The 27830-nt window shown below is 36.2% G+C and overlaps 1 protein-coding gene across 7 annotated transcripts in view; it reads right to left on the bottom strand.

The window, feature by feature from the left end:
- The window catches only part of RNF13 (ring finger protein 13), a 199343-nt gene that overhangs the window by 107402 nt on the left and 64111 nt on the right, over positions 1–27830 (bottom strand). For all 7 annotated transcript variants that reach the window (XM_082682215.1, XM_082682214.1, XM_082682219.1 and 4 more), the window contains 2 exons: positions 15854–15983; positions 10606–10686 (listed from right to left, as the gene is read on the bottom strand). In XM_082682215.1, the coding sequence (XP_082538341.1) occupies positions 10606–10686; positions 15854–15967 (195 nt within the window). In that variant the 5' untranslated portion in view covers positions 15968–15983. The remainder of the gene's footprint in view (positions 1–10605; positions 10687–15853; positions 15984–27830) is intronic.

The raw sequence follows: 27830 nt of genomic DNA, 5'->3' as shown, positions 1-27830 counted from the left end.
TATTCTCCTCCTTAATGGAAGGAGGTAGGTGAGAGATGGGCTAGATGAGTGAAGGGTATTAAGGAGGCCACTTGTTATGATGAACACTGGGTGTTGTATATGACAAATCACTGAATTCTACTCCAGAAACCAATATGCACCATATGTTAGCCATCTAAAATAATAAAGAGATAGACAAGTAGATAGATAAGATCTGAGAGACATTTCTTCAAAGAAAATATATGACTGGCCAATAAGCACATGAAAAGATGCTCAACATCACTAATGATTAGGGAAATTCAAATCAAAACCACGAGGAGATAGCACTTCACACCCAAAAGAATGTCTATTAAAAAGAAAAAAAAAGATTAAGATCAAGTTTTGATAAAGAAATGGAGAACTTGGAAACTCCACACACTGCTGGTGGGAGCTGAAAATGGTGCACCCACTTTGGAGCAATCTGGGGTTTCCTTATAAGGTTAAAGAGTTACCATACAACCCAACAATTCTACCCTTAAGTAAATATTCAAGAAAGAAAAAGGGGGCACTTGGGCAGCTCAGTTGGTTCACCATCCAACTCTTGATTTTTGGCTCAGGTCATGGTCTCAGGGTCATGGGATCAAGCCCCACAACAGGCTCCACAATTAGCAGGGTATCTGCTTCTCTCCTTCTACCTCTGCCCCTCTCCCCACATGTGCTTGATCTCTCTAAAAATGGGTGGATCCTTAAAGAGAGAAATGAAAACACAGACACAGAAACGTGTACACTGATGTTCATAGCAGAATTATCCATAATATCCAAAAAGTAAAAATTGCCCAAATGTCCATCAACTGATACAGAGATCAACAAAATCTGGTATACCCATACAAAAGATTAGCTGCCATTAAAAGGAACAAAGTACTGATATATGTTGTAAAATAGATGAACCTTGAAGAAGTGCTAAGTGAAAGAAGACAGAAACAAAAGGCTACATATTATATGATCCGATTTATAAATGATTAATTGCCTAGAGTTGGAACTGGAGGGGTTGGGGAGAATTGCAGAATGACTGCTAATGGGCATGGGGTTTCTTTTGGGGGTTCTAAAATTGTGATGATAACTGCATAACTCTAAATATACTAAAACCACTGAAACATACACCTTAAATAAGTGAACTGCATGGCATGTGAATTATATCTCAACAAAGTTGTTATTAACAGAACATGGGGTGCTGGATGGCCTTAGTCAAAGGCGACCTTTGATTTCAGGGTCATGAGATTGAGCCCCTCAATGGGTGTAGAGATTACTTAAAAATACAGTAAACTCAAGGGGCACCTGGATGGCTCAGTGGGTTGAGCCTCTGCCTTCAGCTCAGGTCATGATCTCAGGGTCCTGGGATCGAGCCCCACATCGAGCTCTCTGCTCGGGAGGGAGCCTTCTTCCCCCCTCTCTCTGCCTGCCTCTCTGCCTACTTGTGATCTCTTTCTCTCTGTCAAATAAGTAAATAAAATCTTAAAAAAAAAAATACAGTAAACTTAAAAAAAAAACGAGGACATGAGGCTGGTCAATGAATTAGATGATTTTTTAGTATAACTTCAGGTTGTATCTTAAATATTCCTGTTCTTACTATTAATGTTAAATTCTTACCCAAAAAAGTATTACCTGTTGAACATATATGTATTACCTCATACAAGTCATCTAGAAACATATGTTTCAGGAATGCTCTTGAAGGGGATAGCCTCTTCGTGATGATAGGCTCCTTCTACTCCTTCTACCTCTGCCCAGTCCACTGTAACTAGTATTATTTTTGCAGACAAAGAAAACGTGGTTTTATCCTATGGAGATTCTTCTGGATTTGTCTTTTTCTCTTTTGTTTCCTAGATCACATTGTGTAACACGGAAATATACTCCGAAAGCACATCTGATCACCTCTTGGTTTTAGAATACTGGCTGTCCCATGTAAATATAATTTAACTTGTTAAATATTTACTATACCTTTCTTTATATAATCAAAATCAGATTAACTTGGTTGCAAATAGAATTTCACATTTATATGTAAATTAACAAATACCTTCTTCCTAAGTGTACTATTTCAGACTAATCTGTAGACATAATAGCCTACTAATGATCTTATCATTAAAAGGGGGGGGGGCGGTAAATCATGGTGTCCAGGATAAAACGTGGAAAAGAGATCAGGAATTCCCTTTTAACTCAAACTGATGTCGAAAGAGTTATAGAGATATTCTAACAGATCTGGTTGATAATCCTTTGCTTTTTCTATTAATAAATCTAATTCCTAAAAACAACATAGTTGTTAAAAATTTAAAGATTACTGCCTTGAATTTCAACACAAAAGTAGTTGTTTGTCAGGGTTTTGACTTTCTATCAAGCTATACAAAGAAAGGACAACTGTCATGTGTTTCCCATTCAGCACACACAGATAATACTTCACTTCATAGATCCTATCTTGACAATTTAAAAAACAAAATGACTGCCTTTTGGTGGACAATGCCTTTTAGTAATATGTTACACACCACACAACCATCATAACCACACCACTGTCTTAAGAAAAAAAAATCCAGTCAAACACTGTCACTTTAAACACTAAACCAACAAGTAAAAAATCAAAAGCTCAATAGACTATGGTATACTTGTAGGATTTGCTACATCCAACAAGATAGAATTCCTTTTGCTCTTAGAGAAACGAAGTGATTGAGCTTACATTTGAAATACTTACCCTCTAAGATTACCTTCTAAACTGACAAATCAACACAAGTCAGTAAGGAATATTTATTCATATTTTATATTCTGTAGTACTTGACAGATAACATAAGAGCTTTAAACATGTTAAGCAATTACAAAACTCCTAACAAAATCTTGGATAGCAAAAGAGTTCAGAAACAAATAGAGAAAGTAAACCCATGAAAACTTGGGAGGCAGCAGAGAAATTCTTCAGTTTTACAAACAAAAGTGAATCCTAACTAAAAGGAATTCTTTGGTAATGAAGCCAAAAACATACTGGTTTTGTTTGTTTGTTTTTTGTTTTTTGTTTTTTGAAAAAGAAACAGAACTTCATTCACTATTCACATCATTTGCCATTTGCAATTTGTCATAATAACTCAGTCACTATCGACAATCTGGTTAACTGAAGTTGAATACAAACTGGTTATCAGTCTGATTACGGGGTTCAGAACTTAAAAGTACTAGTAAAAATGGTTATATCCTAGCTACAGAAATTATTTCAGTATTAAGTATTCAAAGAGAATGGCGAATGGCAAAAAGGGATCAGATCACTCAGATAAACATAAAAATAGAATATAAAGTAATAAGAGTTTTAATACTGGTAATTAGTTTTTCCTGATAATTTCAAAGACAATCACAATTCATTTATTAAAGAGAAATATATGGAATGCAGAAAAAATGAATTATCTCATTATGGCAAATTATCACTCAGAAAAGAAAGGTATTATTATCAAACTCTCCAGAGTGGTCAGACACTCATATACCAGCAGTACATAAGAGTACCTATTTTTCATATCCCTGCTGGCTATTAACTCTTTATTTTCACTAATCTGTTGAATGTGAAAGGACATCTAATTGTAATATACACAAGGAGAGAATTTTAAGCTATAATAGCAAGAAACTGACATCTTACATATTAATAAAATTTTTAAAAATTGTGATATATTCGTACAATGAAGTATTATGCAACAGGCAAAATGAATGCAGACAATATAACAATGCAGATAAAATTCGAATACAGTATTGCATGAAAAAAAAAAAGCAAGTTTAAAAACCAGAACAACTTAAAAGCAGGTACAATGTTTATAGATTCATATAGAAGATAAAATATGTTTTGTAAAATAAATGAGAAAAATCTAAATTTCAGGAAAATGATTATCTATGAGGAGGAAGATAAGGGAATGGAATTTGGAAGGAAAAAATATTTCAAAGGTACTGGTAATGTTTTATTCCTTTCTTAAAAAAATGGCAAAATATGAACATCCAGGTAGTAGGTATATTGAATGTTCTATTATTCCCTTACTCTGTTTGAACTATTTAATAATTTTTAATAAGTGAAAGCAACCTAAACACAATGACAACCAAAGACAGAGAACTGATTACATTATTATGTAATTCAAATATTATTTTAAAAACTGTGATGACATGAATGCATATATGTTTACATAAAAAATATCCATAATGGATATGCCATGATCTTGCCAAATTTTAAGAAGCTGCAAAATAGCATAAACACATAAAATGACAACATAAATAGGTCTATAAAAAACTCATAGTTATACCCAAGTCTACCACTATAATCTCTTCGTTGTAGAATTATGTATGATTTTCATATTCTTCTTTATACATGTCCTTTACCATCTTAAATTTTATGGTGAGCATATATTGCTTATAATCGGAAAAAAATTTTTACATGGGAAGAAAAATTAAGAATTACTTTTTCCATATCAAATTAAGAAAGCCAGCAAGAAAATCTAATGAAAACTATTCAGTGAACAAACAACAAAGATGCCCAGTAATGAAAAAGGGAAGTGCAGGGAGTGTGCTGAGTAGATTAGATACCTTAGCCTTCTCGGACTTATAATGTGGTTGGAAACTAGCTAGGACAATGTGGGTGGTCCAAGGATGATAGAGGAGACTATCCAACTGTGGAAGAAAAAGAACCAAGGTTGGATTTGGGGTATTCTCTATAAGATAGGAGGGTTATGTGTAGACTTTCCATGCTTTTCTTCAGGCCCTCCTCCCCCTTACTCTCTGTCCCTGTCTCCACACTTCTTCTCCAAGTAATAAATTGTCATAATGAAATAATTCATTATTTTCCACATCTAATAAAACGCTCTATTCCCTGATAAAGTTAAGAAATGAATGAGTAATCATTAACTTTGAAATTAACAGGAAAAGATTTTAAAAGCTCAAAATTCACTGAAGATGCATTCTTTTTTTTTTTTTTTTTTAACTTTTTATTTTTTATAAACATATATTTTTATCCCCAGGGGTACAGGTCTGTGAATCACCAGGTTTACACACTTCACAGCACTCACCAAAGCACATACCCTCCCCAATATCCATAATCCCACCCCCTTCTCCCAAACCCCCTCCCCCCAGCAACCCTCAGTTTGTTTTGTGAGATTAAGAGTCACTCATTCTTTTTATACCTTTGTGCATTTGAAAAATGACTTGATTTTAGAATTCCTATTTTATACATAAAAAAGTGTGGTGTTACCTCCTATTTTGATGGTTCCATTTCCTATCCTTTGAAAAAGGAACTCTATTATTTTTTATTTACTCTATTTACTCTATTTTTTTTTTTAGTCTACAAATTGAAGGTGATATTACGACAGTTAACAGTTCCTAGGAGTGAGGAAGCTAAGTACATTCAGCCTACCAAGACATCTTCATATCACAAAACTATCAAGTGTTTTGGGAGGGGAAAATATAGTAGCTGCTACTAAGCATCTTCCCTATAAAGAAAGCAAAGGAGGCATCACAAAGAAGGCATCCAAACAACCATATTTCCTTGTAATATTTGCATTTTCCTTCACTAGAGAAAAAAAAAAGTTTTCTAATCTCAACCCTTTGTATTAAACAAAATCACTTCTTCTGAAAGAATCCTGAAGAAATTACTAGTAAATGTTCAAATAAGTCTAGTTTGTGGACATTTTACTAGTTAATGTGGACATTAACACAGAGTGCTAGTTTAAGAATAATGATCAGGAGAAATCATATATAAGGATACATATCATAAAAGGTACAAATTATCTAGAACCTTTAAGAATGATACAGTCAAGGACAAATCTGCATCCTATGACCTTCATCCTCTATGTTTTCTCATCAAAATACACTAAGTACTATACATACACTAAGTACTATAAACTTAGTACTATAACATACACTAAGTACTATATTATAAAAATATCATATACAATGATAATGATATATCTAGCCCAAAAGGTATTTTGCTGAAAATAAGATTTGCCATTGGTAGCTATACTTAGGAAATCTGATGCTAGGCTTACTGATTAAGGCTTCCTTAGAGATAAATCTGGCTTTCAATTTTTTAGCAATCATCATCATGAGGGAACAGAAGGCAAGCTGAAGACAAAGCACAAGCTGACACCCTACAACCCCCATCCCCACCTCCACCCCTGATGGGATATATGTGACATTCCTCAACCCACCCATGGTTGCCCTAAAGCTAAGGGAAGGAAAAACAAATGGTTATAGAGATTATGGTCCTGCAGGACCGAAGTCTCCCTCAGTTTACAATTTTTTTTTTAACAAGAAAAACATTCTTATCAATAACCTACAGGAAATGTGGATGAAATTGGACGTCTTTATAACCTGCAGCCCAACAACCGATACTTGAGACAGGCAGAGTAATGTTCTGGGACACCTGGGTGGCTCAGATGGTTATGCATCTGATTTCACCTCAGGAGGGTCATGATCTCTGGGTCCTGGGATAGAGCTCCCAGCTCAGCAGGGAATATGCTTCTCCCTCTCCCTCTCCCCTTGCTTGTGCACTCTCTCTAGCTCTCAAATGAATAAAGTAAAAAAACAAAACAAAAAAAAAGAATACAACACTCCTCCAGGAAGCTCCCAATGGTCTTCACTTTAATGCCTTGCTAGAGGGGAAAAAAACAATCTTAACTTGACAAGAGCAATGCCTCCAGTATCTTGTAGGTCCTCTTTGGCATATGAGAGTTCTTTTGAAAATCTCCCTTTTCCTTATCTCCCCCAACTCCCAAGTATATAATCAGCCACCCCTACAACTCCAGTGCAGGACAGCTCTTTCTGCCTATGGGTTCTGTCTCCATGCTTTAATAAAACCACCACCATTCTGCACCAAAGACATCTCAAGAATTCGTTCTTGGTTATCGGCTCCAGACCTGACCCTACCGAACCTCACCTATATTCCAAAATCCACATCAATTATTTCCTCTTCTTATCAAGTCACTACTTAAAAGTATATAAATAAGAAACCTAGAAAAGTTTGATCCTCCTGATGATGTGGTTTTGGAAAATAGGTGAGGTTTATTGTTGAAAAGGGTGTAGAAAAATGGGTATTCTCATGTGCCATTAATGGGAATAAAATCAGTACAGCCTTTTGGGCTTTTTAAAAATTATTTTAATTCAATTAACTAACATATAACGTATTATTGGTTTCAGAGGTAAAGGCCTGTGAATTATCAGCCTTATATAATACCCAGCGCTCATTACATCACATACCCTCCCTAATGTCCATCCCCCAGTTACCCTATCTCTCTAACCCCCTCCCCTCCAGCAACCCTCAGTTTGTTTTCTAGGATTAAGAGTCTCTTACAGTTTGTCTCCCTCTCTGATTTTGTCTTGTTTTATTTTTCCAGTATGCCTTTTGGAAATGTAACTTAGTGTATCAGTGAAAATTTTAAATGTATAAACCCACTGAGTTATCAACTACACTTCTAAACCTCTACCCTAGAGAAATAACTTAATTGTGGATAAGAAAAAAATATCTGTTAATGGAAAATGACTAATAAACTATGGTCCTTCACATTATAGAATACAATGCAGTGCTCACTAGGAACATGCTAGATCTATAGGTGCAGCTGTGGAAAGATCAAGACATAATGCTAAGTGTGGGGATGTGCAGGGAGTCAAATTACAGAGTAACATCATAGTGGGTATCTGTCACTCATAGTGCCCCAAATTTTCTGACCCACCTTTCCCACACTACAAATTCCACCATTCTAAAGCAGACTAAAACAACAAAAATAACAACGACAAAAACTATAAACTATAAACTATATTAGCCAGCCTTCATCATAGCGAGTATTTCACTAAACTATTTGGCTAGTAGTTATAGGGTCTACATTCAGAAAAATCAAGATGTTAGATTTCAGAAAACAGTCTGGCAGAGTATTTCTTTAGCTTGGGTGGCAGTCGAGGCAAAATGTTTTGAGCTAAGTAAGATCACAGAGGCTTCCTGATGGGAGAAAAGGTGATGTGCTTTAGGGGTCAGTGGCTGCATCAATCCTTTATCAAGCCATTTCTACAAGGAGGTTCTGGGTTTTGTTCCTGACAATTTGGAATCTGCTTCTCCAGGATATGATACTGAGTAAGGGAGAGGCGGAGCTAGGTAGGAAGAGATAGGTAGGGGGCCATGGGATCAGAAGAACAAAATTTTAAAATATGGGAGGTAAAAAGGAAACCAGGGAAAAGGGAACAAGCCAGACCATCCTGTACTAGGTGTCAGAGGTGGAGTCTTGTTATAACAGCTTCCTGTGACCAACACAATTACCAGACCCTAAAAAGTAAGTAAAGCCACTGAAGTTGTTATCACTAGCCCTTGCTCAAAGGTGATATGAATAGAGATGTTAAAAGGATTTAAGTTCCCTGGTTCGATTTCTAGAAAAGACCATCCCTAAAAGCCCCCAATGGCAACCCTGTCAGGATCCCTCTCAGTCCTGAGAGCTTTTTCTGTATCCTTGCTTAATAAACTTCTATTGCTTTACTCACTCTCCTCTGCCTATGAGATCCATTCTTCATGGGACAAGAAATTCAGTACTCTAGACATCTGTAGCCCTTCATAAATCCCCTTCTGGGTTAATTAGCTAGAATTGATTCTATTATAGAAATAAAGAAACCTTTCATATATACAAATGGTAATCACCTATGAACTTTTTCAATTCGTAAATTAATGAACTAAAAAGCACCACATATTCAGAAAAAGAGCTGAAGGGTCTATAAGATCACACAACACCCTGATATTTATTGCTGAAGAGAGAAGTGGGATTGACATGTATAGATGAAGAAGGGGTAATGGAAAGCTTTTCTATTTTCCTCTGTATTTTTCTTTTCCATTCAAATATTTTTATAATGTAAGATAGTCCTACAATGCTGGGAATTTAAGAATTTAAAATCTTCAAAAAATTAAAAACTAATATGCCCCTCCCAAAGGTGTCTGCCATCCTAAATGACAATAATAGTTTTATGGAATTTTAAGAAAAAACAACCTGAAAACATTCTGTGGTACCTACACACAATTTCATATTCTAACTTACATAACATAAAAACTTCACCTTGTAATGGGGAAGGACATTCTAACCATGACCCCAGATGTAGAAGGAAAGCACAGTAATTTCTAACTACATAAACAAAACTACTGAAACCTTAAAGTTAAAAGATGAAGGACAAACCAGAAAAAAATAACCTGAAACACATATGATACAGCAAATACTAGATTAATTTTTCCAGTATAAAAAGAAATCAGTAAAATCTTAGAAATCAGTAAAAACAGGGTGCCTGGGTGGCTCAATGGGTTAGGCTTCTACCTTCAGCTCCGGTCATGATCTCAGGGTCCCGGGATTGGGGCCCACATCAGGCTCTCTGCTCAGCGGGGAGCTTGCTTCACCCTCTCTCTCTGCCTGCCTCTCTGTCTACTTGTGATCTCTCTCTCTGTCAAATAAATAAATAAATCTTAAAAAAAAAAAAAAGAAAGAAAGAAAGAAAAAAATCAGTAAAAACAGACATTTGAATTTAAAAATGGACAGAGAGGGGCCCCTGGGTGGTTCAGTCAGTTAAGCGTCTGCCTTCAGCACAGGTCATGATCCCAGAGTCCTGAAACCGAGCTCCTCTTCAGGCTCCCTACTCAGCTTCCCTTCTCCCTCTCTACCCCTCTACCCCTCAACCCCTGCTTGTGTACACACACTCTCCCTCAGATTAAAAAAAAAAAAAAAAAAAAAAAAAACTTTTAAGAAAATAAAATAAAAATGGGCAAAGAGCATTAACAGGCAATTCACTCTCACATATACACACGTTCAAACACAAACAGCAAAAAACTAAGATGTTCAAGCTCATTGGAGTTTATCAATTCACTAAAATTTGGTAATATCTAGTGTTAAAGAGGGAGTGGGGAAAAAAGTTTCAGACACTACTGGTAGGATTCTAAACTGTCCCAAACATTCAAAGGGCAACCTGGAATATATGACAAAATTTTAAACATGTATTCCATATACAAAACTGTTCTAAATTTGGAAATGTACCCTATGCACATAGACAACTACACAAAAAAGGAGACACTCACTGTAGCACTATTCATAAAAGCAAACCTGGACAACCTAAAAATCCACATGAAAAATTAAACAAATAAATGTTCAAAAATCCATAGTATTTCATGATATTGCAAAACCAGCCAGTCATTCCAAATAAAAAGATTCTTCTCTAATACCATGAAAAGATGTTCTGGATTGAGAATTAAGTGATAAGGCCTGGAAACCAAGTAGCATGTTTCTATTTAGTGTTAAAATAAAAATTCATTATATAAGTAAACACTTACATAATATAATACATGCATACACATATCTATAAACACATACACACACACACACCCAACACACAGTACATAGCTTAGAAAACAGGTCTGAAATACATACCAAAATGTTAACAGTGGCTTGTTCAGAATGATACAATCATAAGGTGATTTTCATTTTCTTCTTTATACCTTTTGAATAGTCTGAACCATTTATAAATGAATATGTGTGGATCTTATGGTAATGGTAAGAAATATTTTCATTCTTTAAACAAAGAGCAATAAAAATGACCTTACTAAATACCTTGTGCTTTTACTGCATATTACTATTTGCTTACCTTTAAACCTTCAGCTGGAAGTCTATAACCAAATCTTGCTGGAAGGTCATCAAATGTCTGAGATGCATTTTCAAAATTATACTAAATATAAAATTAAAAATAATCAAGTTACAATCAATTTACACATAACATTAAAAACAAAATGTTTATTATTTAAGTTGTCATTTCCGCAAATTTTATCCACTATCACATCTTAACACAATTAAATCAACTTTATAAATGTACATCTACTAAAATGGCAAGGAATGTATACAATTTACTACATATACAACTGCTTAGATTCTGATTTCACAAAATTCTTATTAAACAGCAGCAATCTTATAACATTAAACTACCTACTGCTTTCTGAGTTTCTCCCACAGTTCCCTAGCAAGAATTTTTTTTTTTTTTAAGATCTCATTTATTTGAGAGAGAGGGTGAGAGCATGAGAGAGGGGAAGGTCAGAGGGAGAAGCAGACTCCCAATGGAGCTGGGAGACTGATTTGGGACTTCATCCCAGGGCTGCAGGATCATGACCTGAGCTGAAGGCAGCCCCTTAACCAACTAAACCACCCAGGCCCCTAGCAAGGAATTTTCTAAACAGATTATTTTCCAATAGGAGTTCCATTTGACTTTCTCTAAATGGTCTTATTTAATAGAAGGGATACACAAAATTTCTGGCCCTAGCTACAAAAGATGACTTTTCCCCAGACTAAGAAGAAGCATCAAATAATTTTTAAGAAATGATCTTTTCTATATAATCTGGACATTTTCATCTAGAGCTGAACAATGAAAGGAGGAAACACAATGAAACATATCCATATAGAGAACTGAAGGCATTCACAATCAACTTTCCCCTTCCTTATAGGTATAGATTCCTATGCCACAGTATTTATCAGTTTCCTACCAAAACAGAGCCAAACAAAGCAAGGGTTCTCTGTCATTGTAGAAGATAATACTAATGATAATTGACAAGTGAGTGTGCTGTATAATTTAAGATGGTTCTATCTGCTATACAGAAAAGAGAAACAAGGAAGATAGATGAAACTAAGCAAACATAATAAACAAGAAACTTCTGAAATACAGGCAAAGCTTACATAATGTATTAGAAGTGAAGATAGCTTTTCACAAATAGTAGGCCGAAAGAGAACAACAGAACACATCGTTTTGCAGATAGGTAAAATGTATGGAACAAAGCGAGAGTATTACGTATAGCTAGAAAAGGATAGTACAAAAGATCAACCAAACTTTAAATATTCACAAAGGATTAGGTTACAAATCCAGATTGAGAGCTTTGTCACCCCTCAATCAAATGCCCACTGGTGATACCCATTCTAAATTCAAGTGTCATCTGCCAGAGACAAGGAGAAAAATAGCTCTGCGGGTTAATAGCAAGCTATAGCTGTGCTCAAGATGTTCAAGACGTAAATATCTTGAGTCTCTCCAATAGAGCGAATTTTGGATCTGAAAACCTTTCATCTGCCAATTCCCCTTGCTCACCCTCAACTCATGTCTCAGCAACCACACTGTGACCAGAGAAAGCTGATGCAGAATTGAGAGAGACTGGACAAACCGGGTAATACAGGATTTGGGTGGTATGGTTCTGGCATTTCACTTGAATATTAACCTGAGTGTCTTAACACAGCCATTCTTTAATGGCACTTCTCATTGTACGTTTGTAATTAATTCAATACAATGTGGGATTCGAGCATATGAATTTGGTCACTGAACCTAACTATTCTGTTACCTCTGGGATAATCACCTGGTAGTATACTTGGAAGCCAATAGTAATTCAGGGTATGTTCCTACTGTAACAATAACTTATACTTAGAGAGTGCTCTATAGTTTACAAAGTGCTTTAGAGTCACCAAGGGCTTTTTATATCTATTATCATGATGTGTCATTTAATCTCTTAATTGAAACACCTGTCTCTAATTGACTCAAGTGTTAAACTTGAGAAAGTCTTAATTGTTCCAAGACCAAAGACACTACTGTAAAATAAAGAAACTGATCTAGATCAACACAGACCAAAGGAAAAGCACAAATGTGTGTAGGCAGTACTTTTTTAAAAATTGTACTTTTAAAATCAGGAAACGGAAAATCTACAACTGTACTAAGAATTTTTTTTTTTTAAATCACTTCCTATTACTGAGGAGTCTCACTTTTTTGGCTAAAATTTCAGAAATAAAATGTCTACCTTGAACAACAATACTTGCAACACTGGGACTTGGAATAAGTTTTGTTACTGAGTGAGACCCGTTTTGAAATTGCTTCATCTTTCCTTAAGAGCAAAACACAGATTGTCTCACAATGACTCTTAAAATCACATTGTTTAAAAAGAAAAAGATACTCCAGGGCAACTGGGTGGCTCAGGTGGTTAAGTGTCTGCCTTCGGCTCAGGTCCTGATCTCAGGGTCCTGGAATCGAGCCCCACATCAGGCTCCTTACTCAGTGGGGAGCTGGCTTATCCCTCTCCCTGTCTTCCTTCTCTCTCTTTGTTATGACTAAATAAATAAAATCTTAAAAAAAAAAAAGAAAAATAATAATATTCCTATCATGAACAAGATAAACAAACATCTTTAGCACAAAAGTGCTTTTCAGTATTAGACAGTGGACTGCTGCTCATGAAATTAAAGAATTCTTGAAGCGGAAAATAAAAGTATTCCTTTCTGGAATCCCATCCAGTTATTGCCACATGACAGTTTTAATCTACCTCTTTTGAAAAGGTCTTTTCTTAACCAAGTTTCTCCTTCAATAGCAGCCTTAACAGAAAGTTTAATTTAATTTAGAAAGTAACAAATGCGAACAATTATTGAGCATTTATGTTATCACGCTATACACCAGACAGGTGTTCACTTATTTAATCTTTAAAAACACCCTATAAAGTTGAAACTATTTTATCATCCTCATTTTACAGATTGGCCACAAAATTCAACGGCCAAAAATAAAAGCATCTGAATTTTATCTTTTCAAAAGCAGTATCCTAATACCAGTCCAAAATGGACCAACCTAATGCCCAACTTATTTAAATGTGCAATACTACACACTCAATTTCAGGATGCTTTTATTCAATTAAAAGGGAAAGCTAACATTTTCTGGCTCTTGATTCACTTCCTTTTAATGCTTGTGTTACCACATCAAGTTCCTCTGCCTTGATATTTAGTTCCCCTTTTTACTAGTTACATGCCTTCACAATCTACTCTCCTCTAGCTATTTCGACATCATCAGCCTTCTATCCTTTAGTGTCAACATAAAGACCCCCATTTAAGTAGCTCTGATGCAGATGGTTCCTTCCTAGATGATATCAAAATATATTCCACACATTTACTTGCCTAAAACACATGGAACACTGCTGGCAAAGACTGACTATACTTCCATACCTAATATTTTTATTTTGTGTCTACATTAAAAAGAAAAAAAAAAACCACCTCAGGCAGTTTCATACACTACTAGAGGTAGTGGGTGAAGGATGAGGAGAATGATAATTATAATGAAGATAAAAAAGATAAAACATTTACTATTAGATACTATTCTAAGCGGTTTATCTTAATTATCACCACATCATACCAGTTTACAAATAAAGAAACTGAAGTACTTAGAGTGGCTAAGTAATTTGATTAGGATCACAAAGCTGCTTAAGCTCCCAGAGCAGGCCACTGAAACTTATTTAACCCATCAAAGCTGAACCTCAAAATAACAATCCACTTCAGGTAAAAAGAAAAGAAGGAAAACAAGGAGTGCCAGATGTTACAAATAAGAGAGGAAGGGGAGGGGAGAATATGCAAGAAATCCAAGGAGAAAAGGGACACACAGAAAACTTCATTCCCTGATCAGTCCATAAATCCTCTACTTCATTTCAAAAGTCATCCCAAGAATATTCCAAGGACTTTGGGGACCAATTTAGAGGAAAATTTGCAAGTCAATGGACTCTTAGTCCTTAAAGGTTCTACTTTTACTCCATCTAGACTATTCCAGAAAAAATCTAAATCAACTAGTTCCCTACTAAAGAGGGTAACAAGGGTGAGAAAGTTTATAGGAATTAGAGTTGCTATGATTCAAAAGTTAGGATATAGAAACCAGCCTGGCTCTCCCAAATTCTGCAATCATCCTAGACATTTCCCCTAAAACCACAGTATACAGAGACAAGGCTGAAGACCACATGAAGCTCTGGTCACAACAATTCTAGCCCTTCTGTTTCTAGAATGACCTATTGTTATTAAGCAAATCACTTGTACCCAGAAATTAAAAATAATAAATCTTTAGCATAGTACCTAGAGTACAGATATACATACACACACATACACACACACACACACACACACACACACACACACACTTCTTCCTTTTCTGGCTTCACAGAAAATATAAACTTCCCAGGGTAGAGGACAGTAAGACAATCTAGAAAGAACCACTAAAGTTTTGAGGAATAATCTTTTTTTTTTTTAAGATATATTTTATTTTTTTGACACAGAGAGAGAGAGAGAGGTCACAAGTAGGCAGAGAGGCAGGCAGAGAGAGAGGAGGAAGCAGGCTCCCTGCTGAGCAGAGATTCCGGATTCGGGGCTCAATCCCAGGACCCCAGGATCATGACCTGAGCTGAAAGCAGAGACTTTAACCCACTGAGCCACCCCGATGCCCCGAGGAATAATCTTCTATAAAAACTTTTTTTTAAGATTTTATTCACTTGACAGAGATCACAAGTAGGCAGAGAGGCAGGCAGAGAGAGAGGAGAAAGCAGGCTCCCTGCTGAGCAGACAGCCGGATGTGGGGCTCAATCCCAGGACCCTGGGATCATGACCTGAGCTGAAGGAAGAGGCTTTAACCTACTGAGCCACCCAGGCGCCCCTGTAAAAATTTTTCTCAAAAGATTGTTGTGTTTCTCTTCTCATTAATGTTAATCCAAGCTTGAAATTTTCTATAAGCATCTTATATAATTTTTTAAAAATATCATTATCAAGGTCATTAGAGCTATGCTAATGACCAAGGACAAAAACAGTAAGATTCTACACAAACACACAGCACGTAGACACATGTGTGCTTGAGCACTCCTGAGAGTGTACAGGAGCAACATTTATCAGGTTCTTATTGTTTGTGAGATCTCACATTAGATATTAAGCAATACGAAGATGGGTAAGGTCCTAAACTTTCAAGTAACAACTATGTGTACAGGCCTGTACTGTATGTTCATGAGTAAATATCATTTAGGATTTTTTAAAAGCTTTTCTCTGAAGGATGTTTTTTAGACATGAATAAATTTTACTGTACTTACTGCTAAAATGTCTGCTTCTACAGGTAGTAGGTTTAAGAATGCAAAGAGCTGGACAGTCAAGATGGTATAGACTTGCGTGGCTGACAGCATGAGCATCCCTATGGAGAGCAACATCTCGCTGTAAAATCACCTGGAAGAGAAGTAAGTAACAATGAGCTCTGGTACTTTGTCCTTGAAAACAAGTCATTTCACATATTAATTCCTAATGTCCAAAAATATCTTAACTATAAACATGGGTTAAAATGAAAATTGGGCCTATTTCAAATTTACACAGATGTGGACATTTAGGTAAACACCCAAAGTTAGTCAACAACTACATAACTCATGGTGACTAAGTTCTGTGTTCTAACCACAGAACAAATGTCCTCCCACAGTGCTCAGAGTGTAGTACAGCTTGTCTACTAACTCTGTTACAAAGGGAACTAGATTTCAATCTAAATAAGGATTTAAAAACACTTCACAATTTTTACAATTTTAAGGGATTTTTATACTTCTTTGAATATAACTTAACTTCTCATGTAAATTTATTTATTCTTGCATATTGTACCCACTTCAGAGAATGTAAAAAAAAAAAAATAGCCATGTATTATAAAGTAATATGTGTTGCCCTTTCCCTCTTAATATATACTTTTTTCCCTCTCTACATCCTAATGACAATAGTGCAGTTACATTTTCCAACCTCATCCAATTTTCTACATGAGTCCTTATCCTGCAGCAAAAAGATCCCATTAAGGACTAAACAATAACCAAGTAATAAGTATTAAAATTCTCTTGGTAGGCCCTCAACTATTGGTATAACATATTTTTTTAAAGATCAGAACAGGGCGCCTGGGTGGCTCAGTGGGTTAAGCCGCTGCCTTCAGCTCAGGTCATGATCTCTGGATCTTGGGATCAAGCCCCACATTTGGGCTCTCTTCTCAGCAGGGAGCCTGCTTCCCTCTCTCTCTCTGCCTGCCTCTCTGCCTACTTGTGATCTCTCTCTGTGTGTCAAGTAAATAAATAAGATCTTTAAAAAAAAAAAAAAAAGATCAGAACAAAGTTTGCAAAGACAAGAACATTTATAATTAATTATCTCATTAAATGCCACCAACTCAAGTAATACCAATTTTGATAATGATTACTATTCATAAGGCTCTGTATTTGGAGGATACCATGCAGACTCAAACTGTGAGTCTTTGACACACATTGAAAGAGAAATACTTCTGAATAATTCTTGAACTACCTTCTTACAAAGCCATTAAAGATCAAAGAAGCAATAAAGCTGAAAATATGTCCAATGTATAGCTCTATTCCACAGAGACAGAAAGTACATTAGTGGTTGCCTGGGGGCTGCAGGTAGGAGTCAAGGGAGGGGTGATAGGCAGCTAGGAATGGGGAATGACTGCCCATGGTTATGGGGTTTCTTTTTGGGGTCATGCAAATTTAGATTGTGCTGATGGTTGCACAACTCTATAAATATATGAAAAATCACTGTGCTGGGACACCTGGGTGGCTCCGTCGGTTTAAAGCCTGCCTCTGGCTCAGGTCATGACCCCAGGGAGCTGGGATTGAGCCCCACATCTTCTGTCCCTCTCAGCCTGCTGCTCTCCCTTGCTTGTGCTCGCTCTCTGAAAAAATTGTTTAAAAATCATTATGCTGATCACTTTAAATGGGTAATTCCTATGGTGTGTGAATTAAGTCTATAAATTTTTTTTAAATATAGATTTGTTGATATTAGTTTCCTAGGTAAAATATATAAATATACCTCTGTGCAGAGAAGAATTAACATAGCAGGCCTGAGGCTGCTATCCTTAGAAAAACCTGCTTGCAGGGTTGGCCCTTCATGGGCATCTGAGAACTAGATTTCAGGAGGGTTCTCATCAGCCCCGATAAGAACGGCTCATTATGTCTGAACTCTGCAGTGGTTATGTAGCAAACACATTTTCTTTATGGGAATCTGAAATTTTGAACATGCTAGGCAGAGGGTGCCTACAGAACAGTCCCCAGTAGAAACTCTGGGCACTGAGCTTCCCTGGTAGACATTTCACATATGTTGTCATAACTTAGTACTGAGGAATTTAGCATATCCTATATGACTCCATTGAGAGAGGACTCTTAAAAGCTTACATCCAGTCTCCTCTGGACTTTATCCCTTTGCTGATTTTGCTTTGTATTCTTTCACTGTAATAAATCGTTATGAGTACAACCAGATGCTAAGTCCTGTAAGTGCTTCTAGTAAATCACTAAACTTGCAGTAGTCTTAGAGACCCCCAACACAACAACCCTAGATAATTTCTGGCCAGAAATCATACCATAAAAAATATGCAAATCCCCATGAAATAAGGTATGGTTACTACTAAACCTTGTTAGAAAGAATAAATGTGCAGAATGTTGACTACCAACCTGTTTGAGAAAGTTAATCTGCGTAAGAACTATGATTTTCTTTGTAAAGTTCTGGAATTCCCAGTCAACTTTGGGAATAAGGAGAGGGAAAAAGAGTTTAGAGGAAAAATAACTCTAAAGGTACTACAACAACTATTACTGATGACTAAGTGTCAGGCATCTCTCTAAGCACATTATCAAGTTAAACTCATCTAAACCTAACATCTCCCTTTTCATAGATGGGGAAAACTTGGGCATTGGTAGGTAACTTACTCAAGGTCAAACAAGGAATAATGGTACAGCTGGGTTTCAAACCCCAGCAGCTTCCAAAAGCCACACTCTAAATGCCAATGAACAATAACATCAATAATCAAGGTTGATGTTCAAAAGGTAATGACCCTATGCTTAAAGAGGTACTCAAGGGCATCAAACCAATGCTCATAGCACAACAGTCACTAGATTGTTTTCTTCTTTTACTCTGGATATGAAAGGGAGGAGAGGGCTGGGAGAGAGGGTTTGCATAGGTGTATATTTAAAAATATGCAGTGAGATTGGTTATACTTATTTTTGCTTTTATTGCCGTTTTAAAAAAAACACATTCTGGAGTTTTTATAGTCTATTTACAAAACTAGTTCTTGTTCATCGTAGAAAATGTACAAAAAAATTAAATCACTCTATCACCAAATTAAGGAATAACTAGTATCTATATTTTGATGTATAAAAATTTCATTCTTTTAGTTACATGTACATTAAAATATATATTTGGCAAAATTGGGGATATATGAAATGTACATGTTGTTTTGTTAAATATATATATATATATATTTTAAAGATTTTATTTATTTATTTGTCAGAGAGAGAGCGAGCGAGAGCGAGCACAGGCAGACAGAGTGGAAGGCAGAGTCAGAGGGAGAAGCAGGCTCCCTGCGGAGCAAGGAGCCCGATGTGGGACTCGATCCCAGGACGCTGGGATCATGACCTGAGCCGAAGGCAGCTGCTTAACCAACTGAGCCACCCAGGCGTCCCTAAATATATATATTTTTAAGTTTATTTTTGTTTATTTGTCAGAGATCACAAGTAGGCAGAGAGGCAGGCAGAGAGAGCAGGGAAAGTAGGCTCCCTGCTGAACAGAGAGCCTGATGCAGGGCTAGATCCCAGGAGCTGGGATCATGACCTGAGCCGAAGGCAGAGGCTTACCCCACTGAGCGACCCAGTGCCCCTTGTTTTGTTAAATGTATTCTTTTCAGTTTATTTATTGTGAATATTTTCTTCCTTCATTAAACTATACTTGAAAAAATTAAAAATTTCAAACCCTGTACCATAACATCTCCTGAAGAACCACTGTAGAGAGCAGTCCAGGAGGCCCTCTGGAGCTTCCATGCCTTCTAAACAAACATTTTTTTTAATGTATTTCATACATTGGATTTCCACATATGACTGTTTATACAAAATGAAAACTACTGGTTTAAAACACAGTTATATAATGACAACATGTCATTCCATGTGAATGTGCTATAATTGATTTAATGGAATTTCTATTGTTGGAAATTCTTTTTTACCATTATAAACTCTGCAGTACTCTTGTAATTAAACCTTATAGACACACCCCTAGTTTTTTTAAGTTCATAGAAGTGAATAGCAGTATTATAACTGTGGCAAGAAATAGGAGATCCAGTATTTGACAGACCCAGGTTTATGTTATTAGTACTAACACATACTAACAATATGATTTTGAGACAAAATAATTACTTCATCTGTGAAAGCAGATTATTTAGGATTTAAAAAGACAACTCTGGAATAAATACGAAAGTACATATAAGGACTTAACAGCTGTGGAATATAGGAAGAAGACAATTTGGGTGGTGCTGCCAAAAGACAAAAGAGGAAATAGTAAAAGAGAACTACAGTTAGTGGAGGTGAGTACAATTTGGGAATTTTTTTCACTTAATGTTTGTGAAATACTCTGGTGGACATGTAAACAGATAGTGATAAACAGAAGTCAGGAGTTCTAACCAAACCATAAAGAGATTTAGGAATCATCAGCAAATGGGTGATAGATAACTAAAGTGATCTTAATGTAAAACCAAAAATTAAAAAGAGAAGAGGGTTAAAGAAAAGTGAAGAATATCTAAATTTAAGGGCCCAGAGAAAGATTAATTTCACAGAAGTCAAGAAAGAAAAGAATTTTGACATCAATGTCGGGGGAAGGCAGGCAGACCAAGTAGCAGCAAAAAATCTAAAATCTTCAGAGTCTGTCCAACCTAAACAATTTTATTCCTGAGTAGTCCAACAGGTATCCTTGATCTGATCAACTCACAACTTCTAAGAATGCATCCTGCTATCACCAGCTATCTTCATTGATGTTATCCAGAAATTTAAAATACACCCCACTATCTTCAAGGAAAACTTAGGAGAAAACTAAGACTTCTATGCTATCTTGTGCAAAATTTTACTTGTAAATATGCACCATTTCTGTAAAAAATATCCATGGTTATTAACACATATTCTCAAAAAAAAAAAAAAAATCACACACACACAAACAAAATCACACAAATCTCCAAGAAGTCTTCCAGAGAGAAAGGTTAATAAGCTTAAATTCTTCGATGCTTTCTCGTAGCACTTAAATTACTGGGTTAAGATATAAACTGTCAAATTGTATTATTAAGCAACATTTATTATAAAAAGGACTTCCTAATTTATGAAAAGTATGACAAGTGGAAAAACTATAAGTTAATTATAAAAGTTTGTCACCAAAACAAAAACATTCCCTGAAACATTCTTGAAATAAGTGTGACCCTTAACGAAATCTGGAAGCTATTCATGGACTATTACCAAAAAAATGGTTCCTTTCGTCCAGGAGACTTTCCTGTGCTGCTTTGATATATACCCACACATGCTTGTATGTCACCATCCTGTATACTTAGTTGAGTATAAAAGCTGCACCTGGATGAATGTAAGGTTCTCAGTGAAGATATATGTTGATATGCTACGTCCCCAGTCCGTATTCTTCTACAAAGCTAGTGGGACCTGGTGTCAGGTTATGCCCAATCATTTACTGAAAATGTTAAGGTCAACCAGAACCTCTCACTGTTCACACAGAGTGGGTATTATACCTTTTTTTCCCATTAAAATTCTCATCAGCCTCTGGTTTTTGAATTAACTACTACAGCCTCTATAACAGAATTCAATAAATCATTGTTTGTTGTGAATTTATTACCCCCAAATAGAACACAATTTTAATGAGGACATTTCTTTAGAACTATGTTTAGAAAGAGCATACAGAAAAGCCTTCTAATAAAATTGAAACCACCACCTTGGCCCCTCTGGCCAACCAAGTAGTCTAAGTTTTAGGAAGCACCTTTAGCCTGAGTGATTAAACCTTTCTTGGTATATCTATAGATCATGCATAGGGAACTAAACCCTTTTATAGAACCTGCCCCCACTACGCCACCCCCAACCCAGGCACCAGTATATAACCTCCAGGTACCACAATGTCTGTAGCTGCACACAATCAAGAAGTGTTATAGTCCACTGTACTCCCCTTTTACTGATTAATTGCCCTAAAGTTCCTTTAAAAGTCTTTGGGCCAGGCAGAAACCTCAGAGTTGGTTTTTGGACAAGAGTCAGCCTTCCCAAGGCTGTGGACACACTCCCCAAGTGGTGGGTGTCCTGAACAAAGCTCATTCTTTTTCTCCCCCATCCCCAAGCTTTTTTTTTTTTTTTTTTTTTTTAAGATTTTATTTAGTTATTTGAGAGAGAGTAAGAGAGCATGAATGGTAGAGAAGGGTAGAGGGAAAGGGAGAAGCAGACTCCCCGTTCAGTGGGGAGCCAGACACGGGGCTGGATCCCAGGACCCTGGGTTCATGACTGGAGCCGAAGGCAAACTCTTAACCAAAGAGCCACCCAGGCACCCCTTTTTCCAAGCTTTTAATTTAAATTCCAGCTAGTGGAGTGCCTGAGTGGCTCTGTTGGTTAAGTAGACACTTAAGTAGACACTCCTGATTTCAGCTCAAATCATGTCCTAAGATCGAGGCCCACATCAGGCCTCCATGCTCAACACGAAGTCTGCTTATCCCTCTCCCACCCTCCCCACCCCAGTTTTCATAAGCTCACTCACTCGCTCTTTCTCTCTGAAATAAATATTTCAAAAAACTTAAATTCCAGCTAGTTAACATACAGTGCAATGTAAGTTTTAGGTACAGAAGTGATTCATCACTTAACATACAATACCCAGTGTTCATCACAATCATACTCCTTTCCAATCAAAACTTGTCTCTTAAGTATTGGTTTTTCAAGCAACAAGCAGCTGAACTTGGGTTTTTTGGTAACAAAATCTTGCTAGTTACAAATACCTACCTCTTTTCTCCCATCCCACCCTCTCTCACCCTTTCCCTAGCTTTCCCCGCTCTCTTTCTTCTCTCTTTTTCTCGATAATTATCAAAAATAGAACATGACTCCATATTCATTGTAAGTATTCTTATAATCAGAATAAGGCTGCATTTCTTCAAAGGAAGTATATAGTAGAGAATATGCTGGAAATTCTTGGGAACTACCAAGCAAATTCCTTAGAGGTAGAGCCATTACCACAATCTCTGATCATATCTAATTATGCCTACTGCTTGACATGTCATGTCAACAAGCACATGACTTGTCATGGCGCTATTTAATTTGGTTTGCTAGAATCAAGGATTTTTGCATCAATATTCATAAGAAATACTGGTCTTGCAGTACCTTTGTCTGGCTTTGGATTCAGAATAATGCTGGTCTTATATAATGAGCTAGGGAGTATCTCCTCTTCAACTTTCGGGAAGAGTTTAAGAAGGATTGGTATAATTTTTTTTTTTTTAATATTTGGTAGACTTCACCAGTGAAGCCATCTGGTCCTGAGCTTTTCTTGCTTGGGAGGTTATTAATATTGATTTGATCTCCTTACTAGTCGTATAATATATTCAGATTTTCTATTTATGACTCGGTCTTGATATGTAGTGTGCTCCATGTCAACTAGGTTATCCAATTTTACTGCTTTACAGTTGTTCATAGTATTCTTTCATAATCCTTTTCATTTCTGTAAAATTGGTAATAATGTTTCAGCTTTCATGTCTAATTTTAGTTGAGCCTTCCTTTATTCCTTAAATCTAGCTAAAGGTTTATTAATTTTGTTGATGTTTTCAGAGAATCAACCCTTGATTGTTACTTTTCTCTTAGCCTTGTTTTACAAAACCTGAGCACCCTGGCTGGCACGTGTTCTTGTTATTATCTGTTGTTGTTGTTATTATTATCTGTTATTATTATCATCTGTATGATGATGATGATGATGATGATGATTATCATCTGTATGGCCGAACAGAGCAAAGATGCCAGTTACTCCTCTAATACTCGTCTGGTATTTGCAAAATTTAAAATTTAAAAATTAAAAATGTCCCCAAGCATCACAGTAAATCTTACCTCACATTTAAATCTGTGACAATACTATACAATTCATCTACACAAAATTACAAAATTAAACCTTCATTTTACAAATGGAAATGCATTTAATAAGTGGCTAAGGGCAATAACTTACAAGAAATTCCCTTCCCAAACAACTTTTTATTCTGAAGATGACTCACATTCAACTAGTTCAATGCCAAATAATACTAATCAAACAGCTAATCATCTCCATAGGAAAACCTCTGAATAAGCTCATACTCTAATGTTTTCAAGTTACTTCCCTGAGCATGACCAGCACTCCAAAAATGGACCAAAATACTCTGTTGCTAAAATAATGGTAACCTTTCCTAATTTGCCAAAAGATTTAATGGATAGTAATTTCAATATGCTTTTCTTCATAAATGTATTTTATATTATAAAACGCATCAAAAGAACATACACTATAGCAAGTGCCAACAAAAAAAATAAGTGAACAGCTAGTTAACTACTCTAGTGTAAAATATGTAATAGCCAAATCACATTTCATAAAATAGATTTTTTTTAACAAATGTGTTAATGGTCATGTACATATATTGTATATATATATGGTACTATAATGTTTCCTCTAAAATACTAAAATCGCTTGTTGTATGAATTGAGAACACCAATAACTTCAAAGTGTTCCCTTAAAAGCATCATACTTCCAAGAGTTTTAACAACTGGGAACTACTAATATAAATTAAACTCCCATAAAGGATGGCTTTTAAAAAATGGTTGAGAGGCTGTCTGGTTGAGAGGCTATCATGAACAAAAGTGTTATGAAAGAAAAAACAACAAGGCTTAATTAGTTTTTAAGCAAAAATAAGATGCCTTATAGTTCTTTGCAAGAAAACCGTAGGTTGCTCATCTAATATCTCTAATGTGAAGCCATCCAAACTCAAAGCAAGCCTCATCTAAGACTTTTAACCATTACCATCAACCAAAGCAAAATTTTTTCAGGTTCCAGGACAATGCTTTACAATTTGATTTTTCCAACAAATGACACAAAATGAACAAATTCTTAATTTCAAAAGGTTAGTAAATAGCAAAACATCAATTCTTTCCAACCTCAGGGCCTCATATGTTTAGTATGTAGTCACATTGGCTTTTTTCCCCAGAGAAACAATACTTTACTCTCTACCTCAAAATATCAACTATAATAGAATCAAGGATATTTCTACTGTTAAGTAACAGAACTGATGTCCTGTCCTTCCACAACATATACCCTTAGTCTTATGCAGAAATAAACAATGAGTTCTTCTTTTTTATATGAAACATTATTGAGCATTAGGCATTAAAAATAGAATAAATTGTGGTATGTACATATACTTCTCTACACCAGTGAAAATGAACAACAGCTATATAACACAGATGAATTTCACAACAATAACCCAGAGCCAAAGAAGCCACAAGGAATGCTAACATAATTCCAATCATATGAAGTTCTTTAAAGGACAATGGAGATGAGATTATGCAGAGATTCACATTTAAGAAGTAAAAACAAAGAAAAATGAGGAAGTTATCATAAAAATAAGACAATGCGTGGGCGCCTGGGTGGTTCAGTGGGTTAAGCCACTGCCTTCGGCTCAGGTCATGATCTCAGGGTCCTGGGATCGAGTCCCACATCGGGCTCTCTGCTCAGCAGAAAGCCTGCTTCCTCCTCTCTCTCTCTCTGCCTGCCTCTCTGCCTACTTGTGATCTCTCTCTGTCAAATAAATAAAATAAAATAAAAAATCTTTAAAAAAAAACAAAAAATAAGACAATGCGTACCTCAGGGTAAGAAAGAGGAGTGTGATCAGGGAAAGGGTGCTTCTAGTATGCCACCAATATTCCCTGTATCAACCTGGGCAGTGTGAGATGGGAATTTGCATTATCATTATTCCTTAAAACTACACATAAACGTCTAATGTACTCTGTTTCTATAATTCTAGCCATTTTTTTTTAAAGATTTTATTTACTTATTTGACAGACCGAGATCACAAGTAGGCAGAGAGGCAGGCAGAGAGAGAGAGGGAGCAGGCTCCCTGCCAAGCAGAGAGCCCGATTTGGGGCTGGATCCCAGGGCTCTGAGACCATAACCCTAGCCAAAGGCAGAGGCTTAACCTCTGAACAAATAAGCAACTGTTAATATCCAGACTCATATTCAACCACAGTTACAGCTTCTCCTTCAATGGACAGAAGATGGTATCTGGTAATGTAGATTACTCATATTATTAACATGTACTCCAGCTGCTTATCATCAAGGAAGTTTGGAAAATATGCTTTAATCCAGAATAGCACTTATCACTGGGCCCTGTGATAACAATTTTAAACAACATCCCCCATTGAACCCTTATATCAAACCAAATTTGGAAAACACTGTTCTCATATATTGGCAAGTAGCATACCAAGTCATTATTCATAAACTTCAAGTCAAAGAGATATGGAGTAGAGAGAGCGAATTAGAGGTAGAAAAAAAAGAGAAATAGGAATACTAACAAAAATACACTTCATAATTCCCTCAAATACCACCGTTGTCACCATTGTCATAGGTTGCCAACCCAGCCATAAGCCACCCAGCAAACAAGAAAAAGACACTAGACAATGAAATTGCTTTCATGGATATCAGAGTCTTAGGAACCATTTAAGAAAACACAGCAGAAGTTGTTTTCTAGGTCATCAAAAATATCATGCTCAGTAGATACTTCAAAGTATCAATCTTCTGAACCAAAATGTTTTTTTAGGATGCTTCACACAAAAGTCACACCATCACTACAAACAGATCAGTAGAGAACTTAATTTTAAGCCAGGTACTCTGCTGAGTATCTGACAGGACTGTTTTCTCATCAAAACCTCAGAAAAGGGGCACCTGGGTGGCTCAGTGGTTTGGGCTGCTGCCTTCAGCTCGGGTCATGATCTCAGGGTCCTGGGATCAAGCCCCGCATTGGGCTCCCTGCTCCACGTGAAGCCTGCTTCATTCTCTCTCTCTCTCTCTCTCTCTGCCTGCCTCTCTGCCTACTTGTGATCTGTCAAATAAATAAATAAAATCTAAAAAAAAAAAAAAAACTCAGAAAAACCTTACCAAGTAAAACAAAAACAAATAAAAATGTATAGGAAAGTATCAATTTGTGCTATCATTCCAGTTTCCCTATTTTAGGGACTCAATATCTATATGTACTAGAGAATGACTGAATAAATGAACCAATTTCCATACCCATTATCTCACCCCCTTACCCTCCCTAATTTATGTAAAATTTCTGAACAAAACGCTGAGCATGCCCAATGACCCAGTAAGCATGAAATCTGGCCTACTATGTTAATTGTGGAGAAGCATGGGACACCAGATCAAGTTAAACCATTCCTCCTGATAACTGTTTCCTTAAAATATCTCCCTGGGGCACCTGGATGGCTCAGTCGGTTGAGTGTCCAACTCTTGGTATCAGCTCAAGTCTTGATCTCAGAGCCACAAGTTCAAGCCCCACTTTGGGCTCCATGCTGGATGTGAGACCAATTTAAAAGAAATAAAATGAAAATAAAATACCACCCCAGAGCTCTATTCCTGCCCTTCTTTTCTGTATACCACACTCTTCCTTGGCAAACGCCTGCAACCTGCCTCTGTACCCACCATGCCTTACTTCTTAGTCCCCTCTATGGTTTGTTTGGTTTTTTTTTTTTTACTTCTCAGTAATATTTGTTACTTTCTATCATACTACAGTTTCCTTAAATGTTATGTTTATGGTTTAATATCCATCTTTGCTGTAACACTGTAAATTCCTCCAAAACAGGAATTTTAATTTACAAATGTATCACAAGTATCTAAACAGTACACGGCATGTATTATGTGTTTAATATTCATAAAATGAATGCACACATGACCTCTCAGTATTGTCTTCTACAGAGCCTCTGAATGTGGCCACCCCCTAATCATAGTTTAAAAAAAAAAATTAAAACCTTAACCCTAAAAGTATTTTATGTGTACATTTTTTAAAAATGAGTAAATATTATAAAACAATTTGTTAATGCATATAAACTCTGAGTGGTGGAACTCTATATGGTTTTTATTTTCTTTATATTTATAAATCTGCATGTTTTAAAACTAAAATAATCAAGACTTTTCTAAAAGCCTATTTATATAATGTATACCAAACAAAAGCCTAAAAGAAAATACATAGAAATCTTAACGAAAATCCAT

This window comes from Mustela nivalis, assembly GCF_964662115.1.
Source record: "Mustela nivalis genome assembly, chromosome: 1".
NCBI lineage: Eukaryota > Metazoa > Chordata > Mammalia > Carnivora > Mustelidae > Mustela > Mustela nivalis.
Note: the sequence above shows the minus strand (reverse complement) of the source record. Positions and strands in the feature narration are given on the sequence as shown.